General features: G+C 41.5%; 2 protein-coding genes across 2 annotated transcripts; one reads left to right on the top strand and one right to left on the bottom strand.

Annotated features, from left to right (window-relative positions):
* Positions 1–1,374: 1,374 nt before the first annotated feature.
* LOC138631681 (dual specificity protein phosphatase 22-B-like) lies at positions 1,375–9,633 on the bottom strand. The gene is made up of 7 exons (XM_069716800.1): positions 9,423–9,633; positions 9,302–9,335; positions 6,554–6,636; positions 4,332–4,381; positions 3,913–3,987; positions 3,186–3,357; positions 1,375–1,875 (listed from the first exon to the last, which is right to left on the bottom strand). Exons 1-7 carry the CDS (start codon positions 9,441–9,443, stop codon positions 1,708–1,710), a joined length of 603 nt encoding a protein of 200 aa, XP_069572901.1. The 5' UTR covers positions 9,444–9,633; the 3' UTR covers positions 1,375–1,707.
* Positions 9,634–12,517: 2,884 nt separating this feature from the next.
* bphl (biphenyl hydrolase like) lies at positions 12,518–17,136 on the top strand. Its single transcript, XM_069716834.1, has 7 exons — positions 12,518–12,808; positions 13,883–13,986; positions 14,153–14,319; positions 15,290–15,443; positions 15,552–15,683; positions 16,130–16,253; positions 16,350–17,136. The coding sequence occupies exons 1-7, from the start codon at positions 12,726–12,728 to the stop codon at positions 16,438–16,440; spliced, it is 855 nt and encodes a 284-aa protein (XP_069572935.1). The 5' UTR covers positions 12,518–12,725; the 3' UTR covers positions 16,441–17,136.
* The last annotated feature ends 77 nt before the right edge of the window (positions 17,137–17,213 follow it).

Genomic DNA, 17,213 nt, shown 5'->3' with positions numbered 1-17,213 from the left:
CATTAAATGCATAATGTTTATCATTTTGTTTTGTTCTATAAGAACAGCGTATCTCCAAAAAGTCAACAAGCTCAGAAAAACAATGAGATTTCCAGCGAATTCAAGTTGGTTTTAAAACGGTTTATTTAGCTGGAAAAAGTTGAAGTTTCTTAACCCATAAAGGAACATTTATATTTTTTATAGTCAAAACCACCAAATTTGGAGATGCATGTTTTTCACTGGAACGGAAAAAGTACAACATTTAGTTTCCATAAAATAGAAATACTCAAGTACAAAATCATCAGATTTGTACTTAAGTACTTTAACCTCCCTTGAGTATATGTACTTAGTTATTTTCCACTACCGGCTAAATCAGGTTCCCAACCTTTGAACTGTAATGTCATAAAATAATTACCAATATTTACCAGCAAAAATGTAGAAATGCCTGTTTAAAGAAGGAAAAATAGCTTATTTGGCAGAATGCCTGCTGTCATTATTTCATCATAAAATATTTCATCATTATGTAGAGTGAGATTTCTTTTTTTAAATATAAAATTTAGCTTATAAAATATCATCCTTTGTTAAATATTGAAGCCATGGAGGTGATGAGAGTCATTTAAAAAATAACTACGAGGAGTTATGAGAGGTCAAATATGATGCAATATTTCCCAAGAGGCAAAGATTTGTGTCAGAACTGCACCCATTTAATCATCTCACGACCCTTCGGACTTATGTTGTGACCAACTGGAGGGGGCCTGAGCCATAGGTTGGAAGTCACTGGACTAAACTGACTTTATATCAAGTAGTTCAAACTAGATGAAATATAGAAGTATCTAATGTTTTATTAGTCGGAGGGACCGAACCAGTACTTTTACTCACTGATTTCATTTCTTTGTTTCCTTGAACGGTGTTTCGACGCCCGAAATACTTCAAATTAACAAGAGGAAAGAAAAAATGACAGCAGAGGAAAGTTTGAACATATCAACATGTTTCTGATCTCACGACCTCTCACGATAAACTCCGTCAACTCTCGAGTCGATCCGCACTTTCGATTTAGAAACCCCGACTCTAAAAACGACTCTAAAAAAATACTTTTTTAAATATTCACTCGATGAATTCAAATCTCACGTTTATTTAAAAGAAAATATGGATTAAATAAACTTCTAATTGCCGTGCACACTTTTAACGACACAAACAAAAACAAAAATCGAATCAAATACTTCAATTCAGGAATAATAGTGCAATTTAAAAAATCGGATATTGTTTCACTTCTTCGGCTCCCACACCGCCTATAGAAAGTAATACTCATATTTCAAGTCCAAGACGCCACATAACACAACTGACGGGGGGAGGGGAATTGTGTGTGTGTGTGTGTGTGTGTGTGTGTGTGTGTGTGTGTGTGTGTGTGTGTGTGTGTGTGTGTGTGTGTGTGTGTGTGTGTGTTCACACTCTGGACTGTATGTATGTACTTCCCTGGCGTCGTGCTTGACTGCCCTTGCATGTTGTTTTGACAGTTAGAAGCGAGGTTGTGACATGACGAAGGGAACTGACGACAGTGAAATAAAATCCCCCATCGCACGACGGCCGCCGGTGCAAACGTGAGATTCAACACACACAAGGGCAGATTTCTGTACGGGACGGGACAAGTGTTCCTGGTGTCAAACAGCTGGTCTGGTCTTTAATGGTCCGAGCAGGAGACGTTTTTTTTTGTTTTGTGTTTTTTTTAAATCAGGTGCCATTTGTGGTCAGAGCAGGAGTGATGCTGGTTGCCATGGCGTTGCTGCTGCCACCGCTTCCGCTGCCGCTGTTGGTGGATTTCCGGGTCAAAAGCGTCTCGATCTCGTCGTCGTCATTGAACGAGTTCTTGCCGTACCGCTCGGTCCACCAGGCTCGGTACTGCGAGGAGAGCAGAGCGAGTGTTCAAGTGTAAAATAGACATATGTGATCTAAGAACGACGGAGTCTCCGTCTGAGCTGCAGTTGAAGTGAGACGTCGGGCCTGTTTGTTGTTGTTCCGGCGACACCTGCAGAAAACGGTGGCGACGGCAAGTTCGGAAACAAACAACGCTCGTCGGGTCACCGAACAGAACCTGAAACCTCCGGCGTCGCTTCTGACGTCCGGTTTGATCTTTTTTCTTGTAGCCTTTCAGACAAACGCGCCCCAAATTTGGAAGTAGGTGAGGTTTAAAACGTTGTTATTCCCTTCGTCCCTCGACATCTTGCTATTTTGGAGCCAGAAGTGACCATATTTGGACGACAGGGCGGAGCTGGGGAGGGGGCGACAAGCCACTGCAGAAAGTGCAATACTATTGAAGGCCACTAGGGGCTGGCTCCGTCGCTTACTCCTCCCCAGTTCGTCCAAATATGGTCACTTCTGGCTCCAAAAATAGCAAGACGACGAGGGACGAGACGCCCAACTCGAGGCTTCAAAATGTCAATGTCAATCAAACCAGACACGCCCCCAAACATGGCTCTCTTTGAGGCCTAATATCTAATGACTGATATGAATGAATTCCCAGAAGGAAACACTGATCAGAAGGAGGGAGTTTATCTAATGACACCACAAAGACTCGTGGAAAACATTTACTGACTTTGTATTTCGGGAGAGAAGTTGACACTTTTTCAACGGGAGTCTATGGAGCCAGAGGTTTTCGTGGATCCAGCCCCTAGTGGCCCCTCAGCGGTATTACACTTCTGCATCGCTTCCCTTTTCAGACCCAGAGACTACGTACATTTTTATACAGTTCATGGCTGCGTGATATTACTCCCATTTGAAGGAGTATTGTATATTTGCTGATTGCTTTGTACAACCTGATTTTGTTTTAAGCCTTCAGTTGTCCAGCGTGCCAGAATCTGATGCTTTTCTTTGGACGAGTGACGATCCCGGACTTTTCACTGAAACCGCCTCACAGCCTGCTGCTGCTCCCGAGGGGTTCATTAGGTTTCTATCAAAATCTCAAAGAGCCACATCAGCTGTTTTTATTTCACGTTTCCTTGTTTTACGACAGAAGACTGATGATCGGAGGATGTTTCCAACACGCACCAACTTTGGTCTCGTGCATCACATCCTGCACGTCCGTTAAATGAGCGCACACGGAATTCAAATATATTGAATATTGGTTCATGTTGCATAAAAGAAGTCCAACCAATACCATCGAAATGTGGAGTTTAATTTCATGAAATGTTCCACCTCCACGCGTCGCTCACCTCTGTCAGCTCCATGTTCTCGAACTCCTCCAGCTGCCTCAGGAAGCCCAGGTTGGGTCCAGCGCACGGCCGGGCCGACCTCACCGCCGCCAGAGACTCCACCCATCCGCGGCCCGTCACCGTCATGATGTAGGCCACCACCAGCGTCACGCTGCGGGACACTCCTGCCACGCTGAGAGAGCACAGACCCTCTCACAGCTTCGACGGTAGGCAGCTCCAGTAATCATCTCAACATTCAGAAGTGAAACTCCTCTCTTTTTTTTTTCTTCTTCTTTTTTAAACTAAAGCTTGTGGTTAAAATTCTGATTCTGCACGTTTGAAATTTACGATGAAAGCTTTCAGCAAAAGAATCTCAGCAGGCAGATCAGCTTTGATGATAGTCATGTGGCTGAAAATGAAATTTGGCTCAATAAGATACAAGGACCTCCATTCAAATATACCGTTATGGTAAATTTAACAAAAATCGACATGTGCTTCTTCTTTTCAACATCCTCACACGCATATAAACCTGGTTTTGTAACATGTACTTAATATAAAACACTTTATGACTTAGTGTCATCAGTTTTTGAAGTAAAATATGAAATTAATGTTTTATTTTTTATGTAAAATGATGCCAAAAAAAACAAACCTCCAGTAAAGTTCTCCCATGTTTAACAAGGTTCTACTTTCAGCATGTGATTTTAATATTTAACATATAAGAAACAGGATTATGAGATTACGTGCTCACCAGTGGACGAGGCAGCCTTCACCTTTCAGCCGCGACTCGTGGATGAACATGATGCCGTCTCTGAAGTACTGAGTCCTGGTGAAATCATATGAAACACTCTATTACAATATTTAACTGATGTCCAACCTGAAAACAATATAAGTGTCATGATTTATTTCATGATTTGTTGGTGGCTGTAGAGTTATTTGGTTAGAATTACTCGATCTGTAAAGAAATGTTCTAAACAATAAAAACAAATGTGTTGATGAGGCACACATTTTTTTTAATTTTATATATATATATACGTGAACTGAAATCAATAATAAGACTCAGGTTGGATCTTTTTTTTTTGGGGGGGGGGGGGGGGGAATTACACCCGCTGGCAGATGATTAGATGGTGAGTACGTCCCATATTGTTTAATCTTCTATTAAGTACTCACAGGTTTTGCTTGGAGTGGTCAGCAGCAGATATGCAAAGGTACGTCATGTCCTGTCGGTGGGATGGGGAGGGGGGGAGGGAGGAAAGGATCAGTTTAAACTCGTAAAACACAGATATGTTCGATTAATTAGTGTTATAATGGGCGAGGGGTCTGACACCGTGCGAACACTGGGATTAACACACTTCCTGTTTTTGTTTCATTTGGGAGGGTCCCTGAAACGTTGCCCTCTCTGACCCTGCTGGTGTGGCAGGTCATGACATAACGATGTCAGCCTCTCTCTCTCTCTCTCTCTCTCTGTGTGTGTGTGTGTGTGTGTGTGTGTGTGTGTGTGTGTGTGTGTGTGTGTGTGTGTGTGTGTGTGTGTGTGTGTGTGTGTGTGTGTGTGTGTGTGTGTGTTTTTAGGTACTGTACTGTGCACCTGGCAGCTGATGGTAACATGCAGTGGACAGAAACTACTTTGTCCCGGTATGACTGCAACGCTGCAAATAAATACCCTCAGAGCCCTCTGGGACATAACGAGCATCAGACGGGTCAGATCACACGCACACACACACACACACACACACACACACACACACACACACACACACACACACACACACACACACACACACACACACACACACACACACACACACACCAGCCCTCAGACTCATGCTCAGGTTGAACATAAGGAGTCGGGTCTTCATATATTTTGCAGCATCGCTCTTAAAACTCATCCTGACCACGACTCAGCGTTTGTTAAATACACTCCCAAAACAGTGTTCATAAACATTCGCTTTACTTGCAAAAAGCTCTTTTCTTTTTTTTTAAAGCTCAAATTGTGCTCCACTAAAATGGCCTCTTGGTTTTATTTTTCAGTATGTTAATTAGAACCACCGACTCATCCGACCTCAGAGACTTGGTGGTTGCAAATTCTACCTTCCTCTCTCAGGAACCATCACTCTAGCTTCCAAGAAATCGTGTAGTCAGCAGTTTGACTGTTAGTTATGCAAATCCGCCGTCCCCATCTGGCCATTTGGTCGACAACAGACCTGAGTCATCGTTATGCCACGAGAAAGCTGCGTCATGCATAAAAAAAAAAATTAAAATATGCAACCCGATCAGGTCTTGTGTTTGGGATCGACGGACCGCTGAGATGACTGCTCAGCTCGCAGGCCCCAAAACCTTCGTCAAAGTTTTGGTGGTTGACCGGTTTGGGTAGTGATACCGTTAATACGAGTTGCTGTTTCTCTGAAACATGCTAGCACGGACAGAGAAAGTGCACAGAAATCTTTTTCGTGCTTCGCTTTCAGCAAGAAAAGATGAAAGTTGTGAAAGCGGACGCCGAACACGTCAGACGGATTCAAGGTTTCCAAAAAGGAGTCCGAGGAGAAACATTTCAGGACGGAAAACGTTCGATGAATCCAAACCGAGGTGGAACATTTCATAAATAATCGCAGGTTTATATATTTAAAAATCATCAATAGTGAATAAGCAGTTTCTTCTATATCTATTATAGGCGTATTGATTACTAACACACGTTAACAGCATCTAATGACCATAAACAAATACTGCACTGATCAAATAGAAATCAATTCCTACTTTCAACCAGAAGTATTAAATCCACACACATGATCGAAAAACACCTTAAAATGCAGCATTAAGGAGCCAGAAACCTTTTTTTTTTTCCTTCATGCAGATTTACTTTCAACGAGCTAAAAGTATCTTGTGTGAGAAATATGAACATGAAGACGTGCATCTGCATCACAGCTGCACCGACTGAAATACAGATTTTCATACGATCACGTCTGCCTGAAAACAGCTCGTTTGGTGGAAGCTGGTGGATTCCAGATCTTGTGACTGACAAAACATCTGACTTTCACACCTATTGAAACATTAATCATATTGAAGTGTCCTCGTATAATAAATCGATTGTTGAAGGTGGCAATAACTGAAGCCTGAGGCGATTCATTGATTCATCCACTAGATGATTAACAAAACAAATGAGTAGTTTGTTCAGTGATTTTCAGGCGCGCGTTGGAGATTTCTTCTCTTAAATCAGCTGTTATTGATTGACAGATGATTTGATAAAGATGACAGCTGTTAGAAGTGATTTGACACTTTCAGAATGAGTTTCAATCAGCGGGGACACCGAGTGAGTTCGGAGGAGGTGGTGGAGGTGATGCTGGAGGTCAGAGGTCGTGCAGGTCGTTAGAAGGTACACGGAGACGGGGCCTCACCTCCAGGACGGGTGCAGCTGTGTCGTGGATGGACAGGATGTGGCTGATGTTGTGCTGAGCCAGCAGCTCTTTGTCTCGAGCATCTGCGGATCGGCGAGAGAATCAAGAAATCAAAAATGTACCTCGCGTCCAATCACAAATCACACCACGTGATATCCAGACTAAATTCAGCATTTTCTGCCCGACAACAGGCCCCTATCCCCCCACCCCCCTCCTTCAAGACCTCCCTGCAAATGTGGCTTTATGGCTTCAAAGTTTTGCTCTTGTTTTGAACTGAAAGAAAAACCGGAAAACCAGTGTTTCTAAAACCGTCCAACAGCTTGGCCCAAAAGCATGAAACAGTAAATGTTCTAATCAAATTTTGTTCTTTAAAAGGAAGCCAAATGTTTTCTGCCCTGGACAGATGTGCCCACAACATTTTTTCTCATGCTTTGCAAGTTTTGCAGAATGCTGATGATGGCAGCTCCTCCTGCCAGCCAAACTCATACAAATCATCATATTTCGACATCACTAGAATTCATAAATAACAGATTACAACCTAGAAAGGAAAACAATATGAGTGCTATAAATGTTCAGAGGACACAGGGAGGAAATACAACCTTAAGTGTCTGTCTGCCAGAGACTTCAAGGTCATTAAATGCCATCAATGTGTCATGAAAAAGATATTTGTATTGGCTGTCAGGCGGTTGATATCAAATTGAAGGTGGTATTATGAAACTGCCTTTCTTCTTCTGTCACAGAGCAGCAACGCTGCACTCAAAGTCAGGACGCAGACGTCAGACATCCGGTCAACAATGGTTTCAGACTGAAATCGGAGTTTTTGGCATCATTAGAAATGTATAACTACTGTGAAAACATTTTATATCGGCATTAACTATAAAAAGATGGTAAAAATAGACAGCCGTCAGTAAAACATGACAAATATACGAGGTGAATATCAGCTGGTGAGATCAAGAGTAAAGCTATAGAACTAAACTTAATATTTTAAATATTAAATAAATTAATCATTTTAAAATATCCAATTAAATGAACCAAAATCTTAGTTTTTCTTTACTTTATGTTTTTGATGCAAATTAAAAAAAAACACCCCACTAAACTCCTTCTTAAGCTAACAAAACTATTTTAGCCGAGTTGCGGTAACAACTTCTAAACTCCGGTGGAATTCCTGCAGCTTTGTACCTTTAAATTTTAAAGTTTGTTTGTTTGTTTGTCAGCCAGATTACAGAAAATCTTGCGGCCCAAATTTCATGAAATTTGGTGGAAGGATGCAGAATAGATCAATCAAAGAATAAGCCAATAAATTTGAAGGCGGATCCATGAATTCTTTTTTACTTTTTTAACAACATTGCGAGATAGAATATTTGCCTACTGAATGCAGTACGTCTTACAATCCAGTAGATGGCAGTGAAGTTAATTAGTGACAAAACACAGGCCATTCTAGCAAAATCAAACCACAACTCACATTCATGGGTACCAGAAAGTCACGTGCTTGCTTACATCATTTTAATCTTCGGGTTGAAACAAGGGTGGGTCCTCGTTTCTCGCCGTTATTTCAAAAGGATGATCAAATATTTCCAAATGGCGATGGAAATAAATTCAAAAGGAATGTCATCAATCAGACATCATTCAAGATCTCAGGGCCTGAAGTGCAGTTTAATAAGAGAAATGGAGCCACAGTACAACAGCTGAGATGTGAGGTTTCAGTGAGGATCATACTTTGACATTACAATAGTTTTGGAGATATATCCCGACATATAAAGTGGCTGCAGTTGCAGATTTGCAATCAATAGAAGAGAAGATTATTGGGCTCTGAGTGCCCTTCTAGTTGAATATTATATTTATTTACAGAAATATTAATAGTAGACTGACAAAAAAAGCACCTAGCAAAATAGCGATGCATTTAATTCCTAAAAAACACCATAAATGATCAAAATAAAGTACATTTTCTTAAGCATGCTAATAAAAATGGACAAGAAAACTGCAATAATGCATTCAGTTCATCGTGCATGCCGTGACGTTTTCCAAAGGCAGCTCAGTTATCTTCAAACACCACAGCACAGCTTGTCAGTCAAAATACTTTAAAACGTTTTCTCAAGTTCATTTCTTCTGTTGTGCATAAACAAAAAAGTTCAAGATACTTAGTCAGGAGGATGAAAGAAAGATCAAAGGCCCCGTTCACGTTAAAGATTTGTCACATTTCCGATTCGACAGCGATTCCTTGAACATGTCGAGAGTCGACAAAAAGTCATTCATATAGTTCAGACATTTCCTGTTTAGTCATGATTTTATGCGTAAAAACATGTTTTTTTTTTTTTTAACTGATTGCACTCGCTGCTTTATGGAAACATGTGGAATACAGTTCAGAGAAGGGAAACTCCCCCTCCCACCGAGGAGGGGGCATCCCCTCCCACACCAACACTCACAGACCCACACCTGCCTGCAACGATGATGTTCCCCCAGCTGCTCACACACACACACACACACACACACACACACACACACACACACACACACACACACACACACACACCTGCAGAGTTAAAAAAAAAAAAAACCACTTCTTTTTACATCAGAATATAATACTTCAATCACTGAGCTTGACGCAGTGACCTCTCCACTCTATAGAAACTGAGCTCAGCGTAGCATCTCACCACATGCGTCTCCGTATGAGGAACTGAAACACTCGACTACTTTATCCTGAAAATAAATAAGTTCTTCACTCGCATGACAAGAAGCACGAGAGCTCACCTTTCAGATTTCCAAGATACAGATCGGGCAGGACCTGAAAAGAGAACAAACACGCGTGACAGGAAATCAAAGTTTGAATGATTTTCTGGAGCGTTAAATCCCGCATTTTATGACGCTGCACCTTGTTTATTCCATTCCCCATGTCGGCCGAAGATCTTCAAGTTTAAGACGACTTAAAGGTCATAATTTGGAGGTTTGGAGTCGGTCAGACTGCATCATCCAGCAGCATCTTTTCCCCCCTTCAACTCACAGACTGTCACCAGCTGACGGTTACATGGCTTTGACCCGAGGTGTCGTGAAGCCTTCCACTGCCGCTCCATTGAGAATATGTCGCGCGGGATGATGTAATGTGACCTTATCGGAGACACACCGTGCTTGGAGGTTTATATTTAGAGCAGGAGCGGGTCATGGGACCGCGAACAGGCACATACCGACCAGACAAAGATGGTTGAGGGCCAGAAGGTGGCGGGGGTGGTGGTGGTGGTGGTGGTGGTGGTGGTGGGGGGGGGGTAGAGCAGATCGTGCAGCAGCGGGGCACACCCGGCTGTCACTATCTGCTGAGCTGTTATACCGTACAAGGAGCACTTCTCAATGAGGCTCAAAATACCTGCAATAAATCTCATTTTGAGGTCGTACGGCCAAGAATTCTCCAAAATATCTGAAATCATGAGTGAGTTTTTCTGTGGGTACCATTTTGAATCTACTTCAGTTGCTGCAGGAAAATCTTCAAGCTACTATAAAATGTGCCAATCGCAACCCGGTGTCGCGGCAAAACGTGAAATAGACACGCTTGTCCGCTAGAGCAAAAACGTGAGATAGCCACGCTTTGGCACATAAATGTAACGTAATGAAGGATCACGTGACCAATAAAAAATGGACAGTTTTGAATGCGACTCCCACGCGGGAGGCAGCAGTTCGAATCCAGGAGGTGACAACATTGTTCTCGAAGTTGTTTTTTTGTTTTCTAACCTCAACCATGTTTCTGTTTCCTAAAAGTTTCATCCACATGTCTGTATGCAGGCAGTAGGTGTCATTTTCGTCCACTACAGGAAAACGTGAAACTGTCACGCCCTGAGAGGCCAAAGCGTGGCTGTCTCACGTTTTGCTGTAGCAGACAGGCGTGTCTATTTCACATTTTTGCCGTGAAACCAGCTTGCCCAGATTCATGCAGTAAATGTGGCTAAAACCACCAAGACGGCCGCGAAATCTTCCCATGTAGCTTCATGAAGGAGTGGACGACGCCATCATCTACCTGCTGCAACGAGCTCAGTCTCACCTGGATGGAACCAGTGAATCTGTGAGAATCACCTTCTTTGATTTCTCCAGTGCATTCAACACCATCCAACCACTGCTGCTGAGTGAGAAACTGCGGGTGGTGGTGGGGTGGAGGAGGTGGACACGTCCACCGTCTCCTGGATCAATGACTACCTGACAGGCAGACCACAGTTTGTCCGTCTGGGCAGTGTGCTGTCTGATACGGTGGTCAGTGGTACTGGAGCTCCTCAGGGAACTGTTCTGTCTCCTTCCTGTTCACCTTATACACACACTGACTTCCAGAACAACTCAGAGTCCTGCCATCTGCAGAAGTTCTCTGATGACTCTGCAGTGGTGGGATGTATAAGGGACGGACGGGAGGACGAGTACAGGGCAGTAGTGGAGGACTTTGTGGAGTGGGCGGGAAGAAATCACCTGCTCCTGAACGTGGCCAAGACCAGAGAGATGGTGGTCGACTTCAGGAGGAAGACGACGGCTCCACAACCGCTGAGAGTTCTGGGAGAGGAGGTGGACATGGTGGAGGAGTACAAGTACCTGGTGTCTCCATGACAACAGACTGAACTGGAAGACCAACATCAACAATACAGGAGATCATTCCTGATACAGGAGATCTATCTATTATCTATCTATCTATCTATCTATCTATCTATCTATCTATCTATCTATCTATCTATCTATCTATCTATCTATTATCTATCTATCTATCTATCTATCTATCTATCTATCTATCTATCTATCTATCTATCTATCTATCTATCTATCTATCTATCTATTTATTTATCTTCTTCATCTTGACACTTCACCAGTTTTCCTTCTTCAATTAGAATCTGTGTATGAGCTTGATCTTTGTACTAAAACTAAGAATCTCCCCTCTGATCTGATTCTCAGTGGACATCCAGTTGAATCTCCTTTCAGCCGCTGCGTTTCCAGTAAATCATAGCTGCATCTTCATCACGTCGCTGCGAGGCGATGGAGATATTTTTAGCTTGGCTTTTGTCTCGTGTTCCTGTGTGTGGTTCAGTGTGTGGCACAGCTCAGACGCTCTGACAGGCAGAGGAGCGTGGAGGCGTTTACAAAAAGTCGCCTGCCTCACAGGCCTCAGAGCGTGTCACTGATAAACATATTACATATTGGAAAAGAAAATGGATGATTTTTTTTTTTTTTAAACACACCTTGATCAGAGCATCGCTGTGTGTGTAGGTGTGTGTGTGGGGGGGGTGGGGGTGGGGGCTGTGTTTCATGATTAAATAGTTTTTTTTAAAGAAGAAGAGGGTTTGAGGGAAGTTCAGATAATCATTGGTTTCCTGCATTAATAATAATAATAATAATAATAATAGTATTTGTACAGCAGCTGTCATACATGAAATGCAGCTCAAAGTGCTTTCCCAGCAATAAAATGACATGCAGAGTAAAAACATAAAAATAAAATAAAAATGTAAGAAAAAAATTAATTTAATAAATAAAAATGCACAAGAACAGATCAAATTAAAGACAAGTTGGAGTTCGAGCTCTGATTTCTCATTGATCCCACATAAGTAGGCTATTTTAATTAAATAGGGTGACATACTTAACAGCAAATAGGAGACTATTTCTTCATGCCTAGTCCATTTAAAATATGATATATTTAGTTTAATATTATGGTGATTTATAGTAATTTCCAGATTCTGTCACCTTCCCCAAATGTCAGATAAAATTGTGGCAAACGGAAGAAAACATTTAAATATTTTCATTTAAAAGAATATTTAAAAGAAAAATGAATTAGGAGTCGATATCTGAGGTTTGAATGTCAAGAAGATTCCTCTAGAAATTAATAATCCTCATGAAGACAAACTAAACAGTTTGAGTCTTTTTTATTTTATTTTGAAGGTTCGGTAAAATGAAGCTTCGCAGGAATATTCAGCAGTTGTATTATTAGTGAGTATTAACAGACCACATGAACCTTCTTTAGGGTTCGGCCTCGTACTTTCGCTTTAAATGTAATTGTCCATAAAGGCCACGTGGAAAGTGTCGAACTGATCCCACCTGAAGGATTTCCCTTCAAAACAAACGCAAGCGTGGAGAACTGCGTGGACTTCAGTCAGAGGGAGACTTTTGTTCAATATTTAACCAGCTGACAGATCTGCAGACGAGGAACTGCTTCTCTGGAGGAATGGCGCTGTTTGTAGTCGGGAGGCGGTTGTTGAAGTGCAGAAGTGACGCTCAGAGAGTCACGACGGCGACGCAGCGCTTCTGGTAACTTCTGATTTACTGACAGAAATGAGAAATTAGAGTGTTTGTGTGCATCATTATTCTAATAATCTGCAGGGACGAAGCAGGAAATCCCTGCCCTGCTCTCAGCTGCGTGTTTGTGCTTCTTCCTGCACTACTTTATCTCACCGCTTGTTTGATTTCAGTCCACTAGGTGGCGCAATATGTCCAGTCATTGCTCTATACACGCTGTATGAAATAATAGGTGAAGTTCTTAAAATCTTTCTCTGAATATACATAGGGTAATTTTGTTATTATTATTATTATTATTATTATGATAAAGTGGTTATAGAAGCAGTATTGATAGTATTTTGGTTTTAATTGAAGTTTTATGTAAAAAAAAAATAACAAATAAAAAAAATTAAAAATCCATAAATTGTCATGTTAAGATGTTAAACCCCTGGAACAGAAACCACATAGAAGATGCACCTACAAGATAATGAGCCACAAACTCTTTTAAAAAAATTGAATATTAATTGGTTTTGTGCACTTTGAGGTGCATTTCTTGATTTCTTGTATAAAAGGTGCTGTACAAAAGTAAAGTTTATTATTTATTAGTGGAAAGAATTGTTTGTGGGCTTAAATGTGGGAGGAGCTTCTCCTTTCAAGAGGACAGAATAAACTTCTTTGCAACAGTCTTTAAATCGTTTTTAAATCTAAACTATGATCAAATATTGTGTTAGAAATGTTTAAAATGCTTCTTCACCGCATGAAACACGTTTAATATTCAGAATGACCTGAAGAGGAGGAATTCTGCAAGTAGAGAACGTAAATAACATTATATTTACAGTTCATCCAGGCACAGCTGCTGTAATAACGCACAACATCACAACATCATACTACGAAATAAGTCCAACTTACAAGAATTTGTATTGAGAGCAGTGAAACGCAGGATTTCTACAGTTTCCTTTAAAGATCTACGAGATGAACAATTGTTGAAAATGTTTTTGTAATCTTTGGTTTTACTGTAACTTTTTGTAACTTCTGTTGTTTCCCATCACTTTGACCTCTTTGACTGCCCCCCCCCCCTCCCCCCTCCTCCCCCCGTCCTCCCTGCAGCTCGTCGGTGGTCTCCGGCCGGCGGCCTGTTAACGGAGTGGATCTGTACTACGAGCGGACAGGAAGTGGGAACCACGCCGTGCTGCTGCTTCCTGGAGCTCTGGGTAAAATCCAACAACGCACCTCCCTTTGTAGACGCGACAGTAAACCTCTTAACAACATACGAAGGCCTCCGGATCGTTTGTCTCTTCCCTCCGTGTCTGTGTCTTTATATCTGATGGTCTTTTTGAAGTCGTCCCTTCAACCCACTTCATGTCTTTTCCACCACAGGAAGCACAAAGACAGATTTTGCTCCTCAGCTCGAGTCTCTGAACAAAGAGCGCTTCACTGTCGTCGGCTGGGATCCCCGTGGTTACGGCCAGTCGCGCCCCCCCGACAGAGACTTCCCCCCCGACTTCTTTGAGAGGGATGCGAAGGATGCCGTGGATCTGATGAAGGTCGGTTGTTTACCGAGACGCCTCCGCTGGAGCTCACGTTATGAAAGAGGAACACGAGCGTGTAAATCTGAGAGCAGCGACTTTTATTCTGAAAAAAATACAGAATAAAAATGGGGAAATATAAATGTGTTTATAAAGAAGTTTGCCCGTTTAAAGCAAAGTCCAATAACTGTTTTTCTGGATAATTATGATGCGCTTATAATAAAGTTATTGTATTTTGCTATTATAACATGTATTGCTGACTTTTAAAGGATGAGTTTCTCAGATAAGAAATCATGCTTTAAAAACCGAAACTGACTTAAATGATGTTTTATTTATACACTGATCTGAGTGGCTCCATTTTGGTTGTCTGTGTTTTTAATATCTGGCTGCATCTACGGTTTGTTTACACGTGAAACGAGTTGCTCATTAACCACATTATGAGGTCTTCATCACACGAACGTAGGTCGCAAAATTACTGACAGTTTATGGGATAAAAAAATATGTGAAACTTGACGTCTATGCGCCTCTGCGATCCTGTGATTTATAGATTCTTCTTTCCTATCGTTCCTTTTATTTTCAGTATTTTAATAGGTTAACAGTAAAAAGACAAGAAATAAGTGTGCACTTGTTTTTTTTCAAAGAAAATCGTATGTTCAGTCTCTACATTTAAGTAATTTATGATTATTATTATTATTATTTAAAGGTACGTGTTGTTTTTTTCAGTGGTTAACCATGTGTTCGCTGACGTTTACTTTCATGGCAAGTGATCAAGCGGTATAACAGGAATAGAAACATGGACTCCGGTGCAGAGAGGGATTCTGGGTAATAAGTTTCTCACCCTGTTTTTGCATTGAGAAGCTCAGTTTAAAGTTTAATTTTTGAGGCTTCCCTCTCTTTATCCATCGACGGCGTTTTGCAGTAGTTCCCTTTATACAGCGGGTACAGTCTGTTAAAGTGTTTCTCGTTTCTTTTCTTTTTTGTTTTGCAGTCGCTGGGCTTTAGGACGTTTTCTCTGCTGGGGTGGAGCGACGGAGGAATCACGTCTCTGGTTGCAGCCGCGAGGAACCCCGACCTGATCCGTAAGATGGTCGTGTGGGGATCCAACGCCTTCGTTTCCCAGCAGGACCTCAAGCTTTACGACGGTACTTTTAACCATCCTCAATAACTGCTAGCTCTCTTTATAAACTGTGATATGTGATCGTTTTTATATCCTGCATCTGTGGGGGGTTTTGGGGGGGGGGGGGACACAGCGGTGCGTGATGTCTCCAAGTGGAGTGTGAGGATGAGGAAGCCGATGGAGGAGGTGTACGGAGCGCCGCTCTTCGCTGAGACGTGGGCGGCCTGGGTGGACGGGTTCTCGCAGTTCGCCAGCAGACCAGAAGGTGAGGACTCGTGTCTCGACAGGAAGCTTGTCAGGTCTGCTGCAACTCTCAGATCCTTGAAATCAAGACTGAACACTTTTCCGTTTGCTGCTGAAACAGATTTAAGGAGGTCTTAAACTGCACCGCAACTTTTATCCCATATTTAGCTTGTTTTAATGTTTTAATGACTGTTTTTGAATCTTTTAATCATTTGTTCTTAATTGTTTTTAAATGTCCTTTTTCCTTTTGCCTGATGTTTAGATGCTTTTAATGGTTTTACGTGAAGCACTTTGAATTTCCTTGTTGTTGAAATGTGCTCTACAAATAAACTTGCCTCTCCTCGGTACTGTTACGGACTCATTACACAAGTTAAAAAACAAACCTTGACTTATTTCTGCCACGCGAACTTTGTTAGAAATAAATCTGAGTTCATATTTTGTCGTTTTCCTTCCACGTCCTCCGGTTAGGGAGCGTCTGCACGGAGCTTCTGCCCCTCATCAGCTGTCCGACCCTCATCGTCCACGGAGATAAAGACCCGATGGTGCCCGGCCTCCACCCGCAGTACCTCCTCAAACACGTCAAAGGATCGCGGTGAGAACTCGACCACAAAATCACATTTGACCTTCCAGATTATGAATTTCACTGTTGAACGCGAGCTAAAAGAAGTTTTTCATCCTGATAATCCAGATTACATGTAATGCCAGAGGGAAAGCACAACCTCCACCTGAGGTATGCGGATGAATTCAACAAACTGGTGGAGGACTTTCTAGAAGAGTGAAACGACTGGTCGGGCATTTAACTACGAGGTTCCTCTATCTATAAATGCTGCTGCAGCGAAAAAGATTTCCCCTTGGGGATTAATAAAGTATCTATCTACCTTACTTCCTCGAAAATATTCACACAGTTTAAAAACTAAACATTGAAGATAATTACAATATCTTTGTTTTGTTTTTTTATCCCATTTGCGTGAAGCAAATAGGTGAATTTTTTTTTTCTGTTACTCTTAAATTTGAATTCAATGTTAAATAATTATAATAAACAGGTGTTGTCATGAATTTAAGTTAAAGTGCCAGTTTCTAATAACAAGGCCTTTATAAAGGGTTTATACTGTTAATTATGATTAGTGGATTCATTAATGGTTTGGAAATGGTTTATTATTGCTTTATAGAGTTAATATAAACTATACATGAATGAGCTTCAGGCTGCAGAGGGGAATTCATTAACAATATATTAATATAACTGCAGACTTGATCTTATTGGAACATTTATAACTGCAATATTATCAGCTAAAAAAAAAAGGATAAACACCTGCCAATGTATTTTACAACATAGACACAATCATTTGCCCACTAAAAATCATTAATAAAGTGTTTGTTAGCGATAATAATGACCTGGTTACCCACTTTCAAGCCTTTTCTTTTTATTAAAGTTTGTTTTTTTTATTAGAAAGTGTTACTGAAGCTACTTTACGTGTTAATTCCCCTGAAAACGGTCCGCATCTCGTTCCGATCGGTTGTGCCGGTGCTGCGCTCGCCAGCATCGGTGATCGAT

Source organism: Brachyistius frenatus, unplaced genomic scaffold (assembly GCF_029030835.1).
Source record: "Brachyistius frenatus isolate BFR_SWC_R1_liver_20210118 unplaced genomic scaffold, ASM2903083v1 Contig_163, whole genome shotgun sequence".
NCBI classification, from domain to species: Eukaryota; Metazoa; Chordata; class Actinopteri; family Embiotocidae; genus Brachyistius; species Brachyistius frenatus.
Note: the sequence above shows the minus strand (reverse complement) of the source record. Positions and strands in the feature narration are given on the sequence as shown.

Coding starts and splice junctions, on each gene's coding strand:
- bphl (XM_069716834.1), top strand. CDS start 12,726: ATGGCGCTGTTTGTAGTCGGGAGGCGGTTGTTGAAGTGCAGAAGTGAC. Junction 12,809..13,882: donor ACGGCGACGCAGCGCTTCTG/GTAACTTCTGAT, acceptor TCCTCCCTGCAG/CTCGTCGGTGGTCTCCGGCC. Junction 16,254..16,349: donor AAACACGTCAAAGGATCGCG/GTGAGAACTCGA, acceptor CTGATAATCCAG/ATTACATGTAATGCCAGAGG.
- LOC138631681 (XM_069716800.1), bottom strand. CDS start 9,443: ATGGGGAATGGAATAAACAAG. Junction 6,637..9,301: donor GTATCTTGGAAATCTGAAAG/GTGAGCTCTCGT, acceptor GCCGATCCGCAG/ATGCTCGAGACAAAGAGCTG. Junction 3,358..3,912: donor GAAGGCTGCCTCGTCCACTG/GTGAGCACGTAA, acceptor GTGCTCTCTCAG/CGTGGCAGGAGTGTCCCGCA.